The 15,457-nt window shown below is 41.3% G+C and overlaps 1 protein-coding gene across 12 annotated transcripts in view; it reads left to right on the plus strand.

Annotated features, from left to right (window-relative positions):
• DIXDC1 (DIX domain containing 1) overlaps positions 1 to 15,457 on the plus strand; it is a 104,069-nt gene that overhangs the window by 81,470 nt on the left and 7,142 nt on the right. For 8 of the 12 annotated variants that reach the window (XM_075546591.1, XM_075546592.1, XM_075546594.1 and 5 more), the window contains one exon: positions 1,019 to 1,085. In XM_075546591.1, coding sequence (XP_075402706.1) covers positions 1,019 to 1,085 — 67 coding nt within the window. Of the gene's footprint in view, positions 1 to 1,018; positions 1,086 to 2,047; positions 3,418 to 15,249; positions 15,331 to 15,457 lie in introns of all 12 variants that reach the window. The other 4 variants (XR_012783980.1, XR_012783981.1, XM_075546597.1 and 1 more) reach the window with 2 other exon arrangements.

The following is a 15,457-nucleotide window of genomic DNA, read 5'->3' on the forward strand; positions in this document are numbered from 1 at the left end:
TTTGAGGAAAAGGTGTCCTTCAGTTGATTCTGACTTCCGGTGACCCCATCTGGGTCAGAGGGAAGTCCGCCCTCTAGGTTGTCGGTGACAGGCATTTTCCGAAGCGCCCCGGGGTAGAGGCAGACCTCCAACCTTTCAGCCCGGCACTTAACTGTTTGTACCACTCAGAGACGCCATTTAGAGCAGTGCTTCTCCACCTTCCTCATGCCGTGACCCTTTAATATGCCTCATGTTGCGGGGACCCCCCCAACCATAAAATTATCTTCGTTGCTACTTCATAACTGCAATTTTGCTACTGTTATGAATCAGGTGACCCCTGTGAAAGGGTCGTTCGACTTCAACCCCCCTAAGGGGGTCTTGTAAGAGATGCAAGACCCTGCTTAAGGGTATGGTTGCTCTTCTCCCTCCTGAGTTTCCCTCTTCGTGGAGCTGACGATTCACCATGGCTTGGGAATCCAGGGAAGGAGTTTATCATCACTCATGCCCCCGTGACCATAGCGCTGCCCAACGAATTGTGACACGTGCTCACTCGTGACTGCTTACTCCCCTCCCTTTCAACCCCCGAACGAGCTTGGCCCAGATTACAGTGGATGATAATATATGAGAAAGTACATTGAAAGTTAAAAAGAAAAAAAAAGGCACTTTATAAGTATACCTTATTATTGTTAGGATAAAACAAAAAACTCACTGCCATCGTTAATCTAACTCATCGTTGCTCCCTAGGACAGATTAAAACTGCTCTTGTGTGGTTCTGAGACGGTAACTCTTTAGGAGAGTAGAAAGCCTCATCTTTCTCCCCTGGATCTGCTGGTGGTTTTGAACTGCCGATCTTAAGGTTAGCAGTCCATCACATAGCTCACTATGCCATCAGGGCTCCTATTGTCAGGATAGATAGGGTCACTCTTTATGTCATGAAAGAAGTGATAGGAAAAGTGCATGGTTTAGGTAGACTTTTGGGATGTAAATTTCTTAAGTTCCCTACTGATCATAACTCTTGTGATTGTTATGTGATTCTCAGGGTCGGGGCAAGTCACCCAGAACTCAAGGAGGCAGTGAATACCGGGAGTCTTGGCCCCCTAATTCAAGTAAGTACCCATTTTTTTGCTCAGCAAAGTCTTCCAGCAGATAAGAGTTGACAGTCTAGTGTCCTAGTGGATTCTGGGTGGGCTGCTAGCCAAAAGATCAGCACTTTGAACCCATCAGCCACTCTGTAAGGCCTTGCAGCCTTGTAAACCCACAGAAATTCCTCTCTCCTTGAGGGTCACTGACTTGGAATCGACTTGATGGCAGATCATAATCTGAGGCTAGACCTCTCCTTTTGGTGCTTCGCTTTTATAATATTTTGCTTCTGTAGAAATATCAGGCTTGAGTTATTCTCAGGACTTTAAGACATACACTAACTTCATCACTATCACACTCGGGGCCAGTTACTCACATGTAGGATGCAGCTGATTCAAATTCACGATCCGTGAGTCAGGTCTGACTCATGGCCTTCCTCTTTGACCACGTAGAACTGTCTAAGGGATTCCCAAGGTCATAACTCTTTATAAAAGGAGAGAAAGCCCCATATTTCTCCCACCACTGACTCAGATTTTGAACATATACTAGCTCAAAATGGTTTTTTTTTTCAGACAAAGAAAACAGAAATATGCATATTAAAGTACTACAAGGTTACAAAAAAATTCCAGGGCTTTCTAGAATCAAAAAGTTAAATTTCTTTTGGAAATTTCCTTAAGCTTTGAATTGTTAGGGTATTCCATTTAAGTCCGGAAAAACAGTGTCACCATCTAGTGGTCATGTCTAAGAGGTAGGTTTTAATTTGCTCTAAGCCCTGTCATTTCCCACTGTTTATTCCAGTGGGTTGGCAATCTTCCCTGCTTGCTAATTTCTTTTGTACTTTATATTGTATCCTTTGGTTGAATGATGATCATATGTTCTTATCTTGTAGAGTTTACACAAGTGTAGTCTATAAGTGTCTAAACTTCAATTTGTAAAACTAAATAGTAGTGATAAGTTGACTAAAATCAGTTTTAAATGTTGTTGTCAGGTGCCGCAGAGTCGGTTCTGACTCATAGTGACCCTCTGTACAACAGAATGAAACATCACCTGGTCCTACGCCGTCCTCACATTTGTTCTTATGTTTGAGCCCATTGTTGCAGCCACTGTGTCAGTCCATCTTGTCACGGACCTTCCTCTTTCTCGCTGCCCCACGTCTTTACCAAGCATTGATGTCCTTCCCCAGAGACTGGCCACTCCTGACAACATGTCTAAAGTATGTGAGACGAAGTCTCAGCATCTGCCTCTCAGGAGCATCCTGCTTGTACTTCTTCCAAGACAGATCTGTTTGTTCTTTTGGCAGTCCCTGGCACTTTGATATTCTTCTCCAGCTCCACAATTCAAGTGCATGGATTCTTCTTTGGTCTTCCTTATTCACTGTCCAACTTGAACACGCAGATGAGGCAATTAAGAACACCATGGTTTGGGTCAGGCACATCTTCATCCTCAATGTAACTTCCTTGCTTTTCAACACTTTAAAGAGACTTTGTACAGATTTACCCAGTGCAATGTATCATTTTGATCTCTGGACTGCTCCTTCCATGAGCATTGATTGTGGATCCAAGCAAGAGGAAATCCTTGACAACTTTAATCTCTTCTTGATTTATCATGATGCTACCTATTGGTCCAATTGTGAAGATTTGGTCTTCTTAACATCGAGTTTCGATCCATACTGAAGGCTGCAATCCTTGATCTTCATCAGCAAGTGTTTCAAGAAGTCCTCTCTTTCAGGAAGCAAGGTCATGTCATCTGCCTATCGCAGGCTGTTAATAAGCCTTCCTCCAATCCGGATGCCGCATTCTTCTTCATAAATCCAGCTTTTCTGATTATTTGCTCAGCATATAGACGGAATAAAAATGGCAAGAAGATACAACCCTGGTGACCACCTTTCTTGATTTCAAACCTGCAGTATTACCTCGTTCTAGTCACACAGCTGCCTCTTGATCCATGTACAGGTTCCACAGGAGCACGCTGAAGGCTTCTGGAATTCCCACTCTTCTCGAGGCTAGCCATACTTGGTTATGGTCCACACACAAAATGCCTTGGAATAGTCAATAAAACCCAAGTAAACATTTTCCTGTTATTTTCAGCTTTCAGCCAAGATTCATATGGCATCAGCCTTGACATCCCTTGTTCCAGGTCCTCTTCTGAATCCAACCTGCACCTCTGGCAGCTCCCTGTCAATGTGCTGCTGCAGCCTTTGTTGGATGATCTGCACAATTTTACTTGCATGTGATATGAATGCTATTGTTCTGTAATTTGGGTATTCTGTTGTTACCTTTTTTTGAAATGGCTACAGATATGGATCTCTTCCAGTCAGTTGGCAAAGTGGCTGTCTTCCAAATTTCCTGTCTTAGATGGGTGAGTGCTTCCAGTACTATATCAGCTTACTGAAACATTCAATGGGTGTTCTTTCCATTCCCATAGCTTTGTTTTTGGCTAAGGCTTTCATTGTAGCTTGGACATTCTCCTTCAGTATCACTGGCTCTTGCTCATATGCTGCCTCTTGAAATGGTTGAGTGTCGACTAGTTCTTTTTGGTGCAGTGACTGTATGTTTTGAATGTTACATAGACTTTATTGTCTAAGTATGCCACATTCCTGTCGAATTGATTCTGACTCATGATGACCCTGTAGGACAGAGTAGGAACGCCCAACCCCCTTCCTAGGCTTTCCAAAACTGTCATCATTATAAAAGCAGTCTGCCGTATTTTTTCCACCAGCAGAATGTCCGGTGAATTCAAACTACTGACCTTCTGATGAGCAGCTGGGGGTACTCAACCATGGCCTCACCAGGGCTCCTTATGTAGCTTTTCTTTCAACTCTTTTACTATGAATTCGGTGAAAGTTTACAGAGCAGATGATGTTTTAAATGAAAAACAAACAAAACCTCATATACATTTTTTTTCCAACCTATCCATTTCAAGTCCCACAAAGTATCATCACTTATCCCACTCCTTCCCTGTGCTTCCTGTTTCCACGTCTCCTCCTCCTTTCCTAACCCTCTGAACTTTGTACTTGGGTGAATGCTATTCTTTTGGTTGTAAATGGTTGACTGTTCTACTACAGGAGTAAGTTCATCGCCCGGCCCGAAGGGTGACTAAGGGCCACAGTCCTTGGCGGCCCCACTGTTCTCGCTCTGACCAGTAAGCCTTGTCTCTTTGGTAGTTTTGAGTGCTGCACTACATTTTTCTACCACTCCATTTGGGAACTTCGGAAATTACCCTTCTTGGATCAGTTGGTAGTGGTAGCTGGCTGGGTACCGTCTGGTTCTTCTGGACTCAGGGTTGGGAAAATGGAATACAAATTTTAAACCCCCATTAATAAACATATCTAATGTAAAAGACCTTAAAATGTTTACAAAACTATATCTACTCCTAGATATATTTTTTTCTTTCTGATGAGAAATGCTTATACTGAGAATGAAACAAATTATTTTAGCACCAATATTACTTTTAGTTTCTTTTTCTAGTATTGGTTCCAAAGATTCAGCTTTAATTTTTTGAAAGGATTTTTATATAGTTATCTTCTGCAGTATTTTTTCTGAATATTTAGGGAGTATAAAGTGTCAATATTGGGAAAAACTTTAAAATGTAATACATTCTGTCCACTCTCAAACTAACACAAAAACATCCCACTTTCAGTGAGTTAATTCCAAATCAAATGGACCCTATGTAGCGTTCTATAGATAGCTTCACCTTTCTCTCGAGGCGCGCCAGTGGATTTGAACTACTGGCCTTGCAGTCTGCTCTCTAACGCTCACCCAACAGTGGCACCAAGGTGCCTTTTTCTCAAACTACTGTCGAGAAGTTCACAGCTATTTGCAAACTAGAGTCTTGGTCTAAAGTTTACATTGATCTTTGTATTCCTAAATAAGATGAACTATCTTGCATTTGACATAAACATTGCTTGAATTCTGCTAGTTGTCTAACTACTGATGTAGTTCTCTTACTCCCCACATCCCACTCCTTCAAAGAGTAGTCTGTAAATGCACTCTTTCCCCCCTCGCTTCTCACTGACTAGCAAACCCACACTCCTCTGACCACGTAGTGTCCTATTTTTAGGGTCACTGTTGACCAACTCGTTGCGAAATCAAAGACTTACTGGTCAAATGTCTTCTATCTTCCATTAACTTTTTAAAAGCATTTACTATCTTGACTTGTCTCCTGGAAACACTTCAAACATTTCTTCTCCTGTAGCTTCAATGTCAATCGATTATTGGTTCAACAAATATTTATGAGGCATCTAGTTGAGACCACTTGTGTTAGACCTGGGGGATGAAGAGCTGGACTTTGCACTTGTTCACTTTGGACGTGCTGTCTAGGGAACTGACAACTCAGTCCTCCTATTTGTGCGATGCTAACCCTTCCTGAATCTCCTTGTCCTCTCCTCCTGCTCTAACCCCGTTTGCCCTGGGATGGATGGATTCCATTTGAAGACTAGGCCTTCTATCTTTGCTTTCAGGTGATCACTCCCACTCCATGGCTCCAGCGACTCTTCAAGGTTGATTAGTTTACATCTTTTAGTTTCCAACTTCACCTCTTTTTTAAGTTTGAGGGCTAAACTTTTCTTGAACAGTTTTATTGGCTTATAATTCGCATAACATACAATTCAATATTCAGTCACATCACGAAGAGTTGTAAAATCATCACCACAAACAGTCTTAGAACATTTTCTTCATTCTTTTTATTTTTTGCTTAAGAAATATTTCTATATATTTTTTTATTTTTAATCATTTTATTAGGGGCTCATACAACTCTAATCACAATCCATACATACGTCAAGTGTGTAAAGCACATTTGTACAATCATTGCCCTCATCATTCTCAAAACATTTGCTCTCCACCTAAGCCCCTGCATCAGCTCCTCATTTTTCCCCTCCCTCCCTGCTCCCCCCTCCCTCATGAACCCTTGATAATTTATAAATTATTATTTTGTCTTATTTTGCACTGTCCAATGTCTCCCTTCACCCACTTTTCTGTTGTCCATTCCCCAGGGAGGAGGTCACATGTAGATCCTTGTAATTGGTTCCCCCTTCCCAACCCACTCTCCTAGTATCGCCACTCACACCACTATTCCTGAAGGGCTCATCCACCCTGGATTCTCTGTGCCTCCAGTTCCTGTCTGTACCAGTGTACATCATCTGGTCTAGCCAGATTTATAAGGTAGAATTAGGATCATGATAGTGGGGGAGGAGGAAGCATTTAGGAACTAGAGGAAAGTTGTATGTTTCATCGTTGCTACATCGCACCCTGACTGTCTTGTCTCCTCCCTGAGACCCTTCTGTAAGGGGATGTCCAGTGGCCTACAAATGGGCTTTGGGTCTCCACTCCGCACTTCCCCCCTCATTCACTATGATAAGACTTTTTGTTCTGATGATGCCTGATACCTGATCTCTTCGACACCTCATGATCACACAGGCTGAGGTGCTTCTTCCATGTGGGCTTTGATGCTTCTGAGCTAGATGGCCGCTTGTTTATCTTCAAGCCTTTAAGACCCCAGATGCTATATCTTTTGATAGCCGGGCACCATCAGCTTTCTTCACCACATTTGCTTATTCACTTGCTTTGTCTTCAGCATTTGTGTCGGGAAGGTGAGCATCATAGAATGCCAAGTTAATAGAAGAAAGTATTCTTGCATTGAGGGAGTACTTAAGTGGAGGCCCAATGTCCTTCTGCTTACCTTAATACTAAACCTATAAATATATGCACATAGATCTATTCCCCATCCTCATATATAAATATATTTGCATATGTACATGCCTTTATTTAGACCTCTATAAATGCCTTTTGCCTCCTAGCTCTTTCCTCTATTTCCTTTGACTTTCCTCTTGTCCCACTATCATGCTCAGTCTTCATTTGGGTTTCAGTAATTCCTCCTGGTTACATTACCCTTGATCATGCCCTACCAGGTCTCCTACACCTTCCTCACCACTGATTTGGATCACTTGTTGTTCCCTTGTCCCTGGGTTTGTTAACATCACTTCCTTTCCCCCCACTCCCCCTTTCCCATGTCCCCCCAGAACTGTCAGTCCCATTGTTTTCTCCTCCAGGTAGTTCATCCAGCCTATCTTATTTAGACAGACCTGCAGAGGTAATAACATGCACAAAAGCAAGACAGACAGAGCAAAACCAAGCAACAATATACAACAAAACCACAACAACAAACTAATGACCAAAAAACAAAACACAACAAGAAAGAAAAGCTTGTAGTTAGTTCAAGAACTATTTGTTGGCCTTTAGGAGTGTTTTCCAGTTCAGTCTGTTGTGGCTCTGGCCCCAAAGTACACCTTCAGCATTCCCTGGGGACCTCGCTGCTCCATTCCCTTGCTGTTCTGTTGCACCCCCTTAGTGTTTTGGCTCGGTGTGGCGGAATCAGATTGGGCGCAATTCCCACACTGTATCTCCAGTGTTGTCCCCTGCAGGGCTATGGGTCAGTGAGGGGTGTCATGTTTCATAGTGGGGCTGGTCATGTGGTCCTCTCTGTGGACTGGCTTCTCTAATCAGGAACATCATCCTCAAGGCCTGGTGGGCCAGGATGTGCTGCACTCTCTCCTCTTCCCCTTCATCAGCACACGTGTGCTCCAATCAGATATGTCCCTTTCCTGGAACTGCAGATTCAATGCCGTCCTTTGAAATAAATTCTTCTGGGGAGAGGGGCACGTGTCCATGTAGTAGTTGCGAGTGGGGCCAGCCCCCATTTTCTTCACTCTTGTGCTCATCATTATTAGTGACCCATTTCCCCCAGCCTCCTCTGCTATAGCCCTACAGAATCATTAATCCAGATACTGTCTCTAGATTTATCTAGAATTTCATATACAGAAAAATAGTGTTTAAAAAATCCAACAAAACTAACAATAAGTAAAACATAATACCTCAATTGAGAAGAAAGGAGAAAATATTAAAAACTAGAAAAGATTTAATATCTCTTACAGGAGATCAAATGATAGGGTGCTAAATTTTAACCTAACTGCATCTGCAACCAATCCACTTTCCAATTCATTCTGCATGAAAGCAAGGCTCTTCACACCCCGAGTCCATAGTCAGAGAGGATTCACTAGGGACAATCCACGTGGATTTCCCCTTCACTTAAAAAAAGACAACACAATAAACACTGAAACAACTTTAAGATGGGACAAAGGGGATATCAAATAAGATATTACACTTTGATCTAACTGCATCTGCCACAATCCACTTTATAATGCTCTCTGCCTGATAACAGGACTATTTAGATCCCTCAACTATGATGCGGGGGGTGGGGGGGTGGGGTGGTTCTCTGGAGGCTTAATCCATGTGAGGACCCTGCAAATGGGTTTTGGACTTCTACAGTCATCCATAGCCTTCTGCAAACCACGTATTCGCAATTTAGGCTTTGATACCATTCCCTCCTTTAGATTTGAATTATATTATTTACAATCCTTGGATCACACAGGCTGGCATGCTTCTTCCATGTGGACATAGTTGATGCCTCACTTAAAGTGGCTTCTTGTTTGAAAGCAAGCCTTTAAGACCCCAGACGCTATTTACAGCTGGGCACCACCTCATTTCTTCATTACACTATGTTGTAGCACCCATATCTTCAGTGATCTTCTTATGAGCATTAAGCAAGACCATGTCATGACAACTAATTGGTGTTAGATTTGGGCTAGAATTAATGCAAAGGGGTACATTTTTTATGTCAACTGAATGTCTCTCTATGTATCTATACTTTATCTGTCCAAAGGCATTTTAAACTCTTGTCTAAAACTGGAAGCAAAATAATAGAGTGGGGAAAATATGAACTATGGAATCAAACATACCTGGAGCACCAATTTGGCTCTGCCATGCAGCTATATGACCATGGGCAATTGGTGTTACTGAATCTTAGTTTCTTCAATGGAGCTATTCTTGGAATATTGCACACATTATGGAATATATATGCAAATTCTTTAGTATAACATGTTGTAGGCACATATGCTGGCAAAACATCTATCTTTCATTTTTCTTAGCTATGCCCTTTCTTCCATGTGCTAGGCCAACCTGTGTAGAGAGACAAAGCCAATGATGCTCATCTATGTATAAGAAAGCACTTTATATTAAGAAGCAACTTTATATCCAGAAGGCAGCATGTCTAAGTCTATAAGTCCAATGTTAGTCCTAAGTCCCTCTTCAGACTCACAGCTACATGCTAGTGATGCAGAATGGCAAACTGAGAAGCAAAAAGACCACAGGCCCGTGTGTACAGAGTCATGTGGATCCACAGATGTTTGAAGCATGGCAGGACAGCGACAGCTCTCAGTGTCAGCAGCAGAGACCCAGCAAGCAGAAATGTGGGGGACAGAGGGAGATGGTATTATAGTGGTAATGTGTTGGGTTGCGGTCCACACTGTTGGCAGTTCAAAACCACCAGTAACTCTGGAGGAGAAAGACTGGTTTCTACTCCCGTAAATAGTTATAGTCTTGGAACCTACAAGGGGTTGCTGTGAGACAGCAGTGACTCCATGGCAGTGAAAGAGTCTATAACAGGGTCACACCCCCAAGCAGGCATCATCAGCTGTGACGTGATGGACAGGTTGGATTCTACCCCTACACTTTCATACTTCTTCAAGTTGACATAAAATCGTCTACCACATTACCATCACAGCCAAATTTCTGAAAGAGCAGTCTCCTTTCTGAACCTACATCCTTGCTTGACATTTATTCATTCATTTATTTATGACATTTATTATTAAGGGAAAACAAGGGCAATAATTATTTCAGATAAAAATGGAATGTAGCAGACTAGTAGAATAGAATTCTGAGGTCAGTTGATAATATATCACTGGTCAGTTGATTTTTTACAGGGTTGCAAATACCATTTAATAGGGATAAATATAATCTCTTTAATATAGAGCTGTGGGGCAGCTTGATTTCTGCATGCAAAAGAATGAGGCTGGACCAATTCCTTAGACCATATAGTTAGCTAAAAATGGATCAAGGACCTAACTGTAAGAACTCAGGACACAAAACTCCTAAAAGAATAAAGATGGTGCCTTCTTAGAGAAAGCCAAATGGCTTGGGGAAAGGAGTCACTGGGCCTGGCCAATTGGCCTAACAGTCTGCAACGACAATGTTCCAGTTCCTACTTTAAGGTCTTAAAAGCTTCTGAGTGGCCCTAGAAGTTGTGGCTGTTAGTCTCCCAGTCCAGAGAAAAGATGAGCAAAGAAAACGGAGGACCCGGGGGGAGGGGGAAGGGAGGCAAAAAAGAAAGAGGACCTGATGCAAAGGGCTTAAGTGGAGAGCAAATGCTTTGAGAATGATTGGGGCAGGGAATGTATGGATGTGCTTTATACAATTGATGTATGTATAGGTATGGATTGTGGTAAGAGTTGTATGAGTCCCTAATAAAATGTAAAAAAAGGAAAAAAAAGAAAATGGAGGACCCTTGGAAACAATTAGACCAATAGTCTAAGGGACCATAGAAATATCATGAACATCCATGTGGATCACATGGACCACATGAACATCAGTCTCCATGACCCTGAGGCCAGAAGAACCAACTGGCGCCTAGCTACCACTACTGCAGGCTCTGAAGGGGATCAAGTTGATGGCCTCAGTCAGACTGGGAGACAAATGTGTAACAGAACTGAAAATAATAAAAAGACTAGACTTTCTGGTTGGATATAGACTGATGGAACTCCCAAGTCATCCTTCAAGTCTGGAGCTGAACTTAGCTCCAAGGCTCAATTTTGAGCCAAGCAATAGACCAATCTGTAAGAGGAGTGATAACAATAGCTAGGTACCATGTGTGATCTAGAGGGCAGCATTTACCTGAAGACAATGTCCATAGAGAACAGAAGGAGACATGGAAATGGGAAACACAGGGAGGAAGTGGGGTAAGTCATGTTTCCCTGAGGCGATTGTAATCAGTGAGATGATACAAAATGTGTCTGAATTATTGACTGGGAAATTGATTGGCTATTTGAACCTTCACCTTGTTCACAATTAAAAGTTTAAAAACCGAAAAAGAAAACATAAGGAAATGCTTAGGGATCTAGTTTTTTATGGTGTATTCTTTGCAACAAAAAGGAAAACTTCCCAATCACAAACAGAACAAAGGACTGAACAGACACTTCATGAAAGAAGGTGTACAAATGGCCAACGGGAATAGTGATATCAAAAGCGTAGGGAGAAGGCAGGGAGAGGAGAGGAGGAAGGGGGTACCAATCACAATGATGGACACATAACCACACCCCTTTCTTCAGGGGGAAGAACAGAAACCAAAGGGAAGGGAGACAGCGGTCAGTGTGAGATAAGAACATATTATTAATCTATAGATTGCTGTCAGAGCAAGTGAGCCTAGGGAGGGAAAAGTGAGGCTTACTGGGGAGGGGGGGGGGAGAAAAAAAAGAAGCAAAAAAACAATCTATAATCTATCAAGGGGCCATGAGGAGGGGGGAAGAGGGAAAAGGAGCTGATCCCAAGGGCTCAATACAAAGTAAATGTCTAGAAAAGGACAATGGCAATATATGTACAAATGTGTCTGGTACGACTGATGTATGGATTTTAACAAGAGTGTAAGAGCCCCCAATAAAATGTTCTTAAAAAAAAAAAAGGCCAACAAATAGATGAAACAATGCTGAACATCACTACTCATTGTAAAAAAACTAATCAAACCACAATAGAACCATTTTATTCCCCCACGATAGCCATTTAAAAAAAGCTAACAACCCCCCCCTGAAAAATGGTAGAGATATGGAAAAATATAGGAACTTTTACACATTGTTGGTGGGAAGGCAAAGTGATTCAGCAGTTATGGAAATACGCTGGCAATTCCTCAAAATGTTAATGAGAATTACTATATGACTCATTACTCTAGGTATATTTAGGTGTATGTCCAAGAGAAATGAAAACATTTCTACACAGAAACTTATATAAGGCTTTTTATAGTAACATTACTCATAATAGCCAAATGTAGACCCAATCTAAATGTTGATCAACAAATGACTAGGGAAACAAATCAGTACATTCATCAATGGAATAGTATTCACTCATAGCAAGAAGTGAAGTATTGCTACATGTTATAACTTAGATGAACCTCAAAAAATTAAGTAAAAGAAGTCACACAAAAGGTCACATACTGTATCATTCCTTTTAAAGAAAATATCCCAAATAGAGAAATCCATGAAGACAGAAATCCCATCATAGTGACCAGGGCAGGGGAGAAGACGGGAATGAAGAGAGGCTGCTTTAAGGGGCAGTGAGTAGCGAGAACATTTTGAAACGAGCGAGCAGAGATTGTACAAGGTTGTATATGTGTTAAGTGAAGCTCAACTATATACCTTTAATGATCAGTTGGATTTCACTTCACTTTTTTTACCTTTTTTAAAATTAAAAAAAATTTTTTTCACTTCACTTTTTAAAAGCTATGCACACACATGAAAGTTTAGTTTCTGGGTCAATCTTTTTATGTATATTATTTTTACAGTAATGCTACACTGAGCTCATAATTACCATTTTGTCATTTTATCATATGATTTCATGTTGGCTGAGACTAGTTCATTAAGATTCTTATTTTTTTATTTAAAAAATCTGCTAGGCAACTCATTCGTCCTCTGACCCTGCTCTCATGAATGTCACTGATGATCTACTTAACAAATGAGTCTTTGCTTTAAACCTCGAGGCTATTTAATGTCAGTGTTACTCTTTCCTAGAAAATTCTCCTCACATATGTACACAGCCTTTATTTTCATATTGCATTTTATTGTAGTGCTGTTTTTGCTGTGTTACCCCACTAAACTTTGAGTTCTGTAAGGTTGGGGATTCTAGCATACTTTTGCATCTCTAGTACTTGACGTATACTAGGCACCCAAGAAACATTTTATTTATTTAAAGATCATTGTATTGGGGGCTCTTACAATTCTTATAACATCAATTACATCAAGCATAGTTACATATATGTTGCCATCATTATTTTCTAAACATTTACTTTCTATTTGAGCCCTTGTTATCAGCTCCTCTTCCCCCCATACTCATGACCCCTTGATAAATTATAATTTATTATTAATTATATGAATTATATATTAATTATAATTTATTATTTTCATATCTTACACCAACAGTTGTCTCCCTTCTCCCAAAGTTTTTGTTGTTCCTCCCCCTGGAGGTGGTGGTGGTGGTGGTGGTTATGTGTCGATCACTGTGATCAGTTCCCCCTATCTCCCCTATCCTCGCCATCGTCCCCCTACCCTCCTGGTATTGCTATTCCCATTTCTGTTCTTGAGGGATGTATCTGACCTGGAATCCATGGATTGTGAACTCCTATCTCTTACTTGTACCCGTGTATAAGCTCTGGTCTAGCCTGCAGTGAAAGGCAGAACTGGGGTCATGATAGTGGAGGGTGAGGAAGCCCAAGGAACCAAAGTAATATAGTGGTTCCTCGGAGCTATACTGCGCCCTGGCTGACGCATCCCTTCATTGTGACCCTTCTGTGAGGGGATGGCCCATTGTCTATAGATGGGTTTGGGGTCTCTGCTCTGGCCCCCCCATTCACAACAATATGTTAGTTTGTGGTCTTCTGGTGCTTGTTACCTGATCCCGTGCACACTTCACGATCGCACAGGCTGGTCTGCTTCTTCCATGTAGGCTTGTTACATCCCTGCTAGATGGTGGTTTGTTTAACTTCAAGCCTGTAAGACCCCAGACACTATATCTTTTGATAGTCGGGCACCATCAGCTTTCTTCACTACATTTGCTTGTGAACCCATTTTGTCTTTAGCAATCGTGCCGGGAAGGTGAGCATCACAGAATTCCAGGTTGTTAGAACAAAGTGTTCTTGCATGGAAGGAGGGCTTGAGTAGAGGCCCAAAGTTCATCTACTACCTCAATGTATTGCCATATAAATATATGTACATAGGCCAATACCTCTATTTTATGAATTAATATATTTGCAGATGTACACAGCTGCTTACACCTCTACCCATAGCTTTGCTTCCTAGATCTTTCCTCTGTTCCAAGAAACATTTTAAATGAATCAGTAAATGATGTAACAAACCCATTTCTGTTCTCTTTCTTAAGTTAATGGTGGTACCTACCCTCCATCTCCTCAGACTACAAATCAGAATCACTTTGTACTTTTCATGTTTAATTATATTCCAAATATTTTTACCTTTTAAAAGCTTTTCAAATCAATACCTCTCTTGTTCCAGAGTTACCTCTTCCCCTTCTTCATCTTTTATACTGCTGTGGTTGCCTCACAACAGGATGCCTGGTTTCCATTCAGACATGCCAGTCGAACCCTCAAGCTGTCTTTTAGTTGTAACTCTTCATATTTAGTCTAATACCTAAACTTCTTATCCTGGTTCTCAGAATCTGGGCAATGTGGCCCCTGCTCACTTTATTGTCCTCGTCTCTCACCACTTCCCAGACATCCTATGCACCAGGCATCCTAATTTACTTAGTTTTACCAACACTTGATCCCAATTCATGCCTTTGCACGGCATGTCTTGCTCACTTCCTGAAGTGTCACATCCAGCTTCTCTACCTGCTTTTAAACAGCCTTCTCTTCAAAGACCTCTTCAACTGATCGCTCCTTGGTAAAATGAACCCATCTTCAGTTTTCCTGTACAGTTTGTCCAAATCTTATACTAACATATGATAAACTCTTGGTAATCGTGCGCACCATCAACATAAGTTCTTTGAAGACAGTGACCACATATCTAGTTGATTTTTGTATTCTCAAAATCTAGCACACAATTGGTGCTCAAGAAATGGTCATTCAGTGCACGAGGGAATCATTATATATTTTAATGTTAGCAGTGACTGCTTTATGCAACAATGATTAGTTGTATTTAACCGCTGTGCATTTTAACCGCTGTGTGGCAGGCACTGGGGCTGGGGGTCAAAGCATCATCCTGGCATGTAGGTTTCAGTAAATGACATTCTGTGAAAACAATAAAATAAAAGTCTGCAAAGTTCTTTCTCCACTGTATTGATTCATACTCTCCCTGATTTTTAACCTGTTTGTTAAAGTACTTTCCTTTGGCTGCCATTTTGATTCAGTTCAATGTCTAGAGTGAATTAAGGAGAAATAATGTGTAGGTGGAATTCTAGGAGAGACTTTAATGAAAGTATAATCATTTGTTTTTGCTCACTGTGGTAAGCTTATTGGTATTTTCATTTTTCCCCCTGTAAAATTATAATTGGGAACCATGGTTAATTATATTTTTCCGTATTTTAGAGAGGAGGTGTGGCCATAGAAACCCAAGTTAAAGACCAAAGGACCCACATGTGTAGACCTTATTTGAGGCTACGGGGATCAGTTAAGTCTTGGACGTTTACACCAGAAGCATAAGGCCCTTTGGCGCATGAGTTTCTAAGGTTGCTTTGCTCATTTTTCCTGAATCACTGCAGTTTTCTCTGCTGACCTCAGAAAACCTAAATACTGG

Source organism: Tenrec ecaudatus, chromosome 4 (assembly GCF_050624435.1).
Source record: "Tenrec ecaudatus isolate mTenEca1 chromosome 4, mTenEca1.hap1, whole genome shotgun sequence".
NCBI classification, from domain to species: Eukaryota; Metazoa; Chordata; class Mammalia; order Afrosoricida; family Tenrecidae; genus Tenrec; species Tenrec ecaudatus.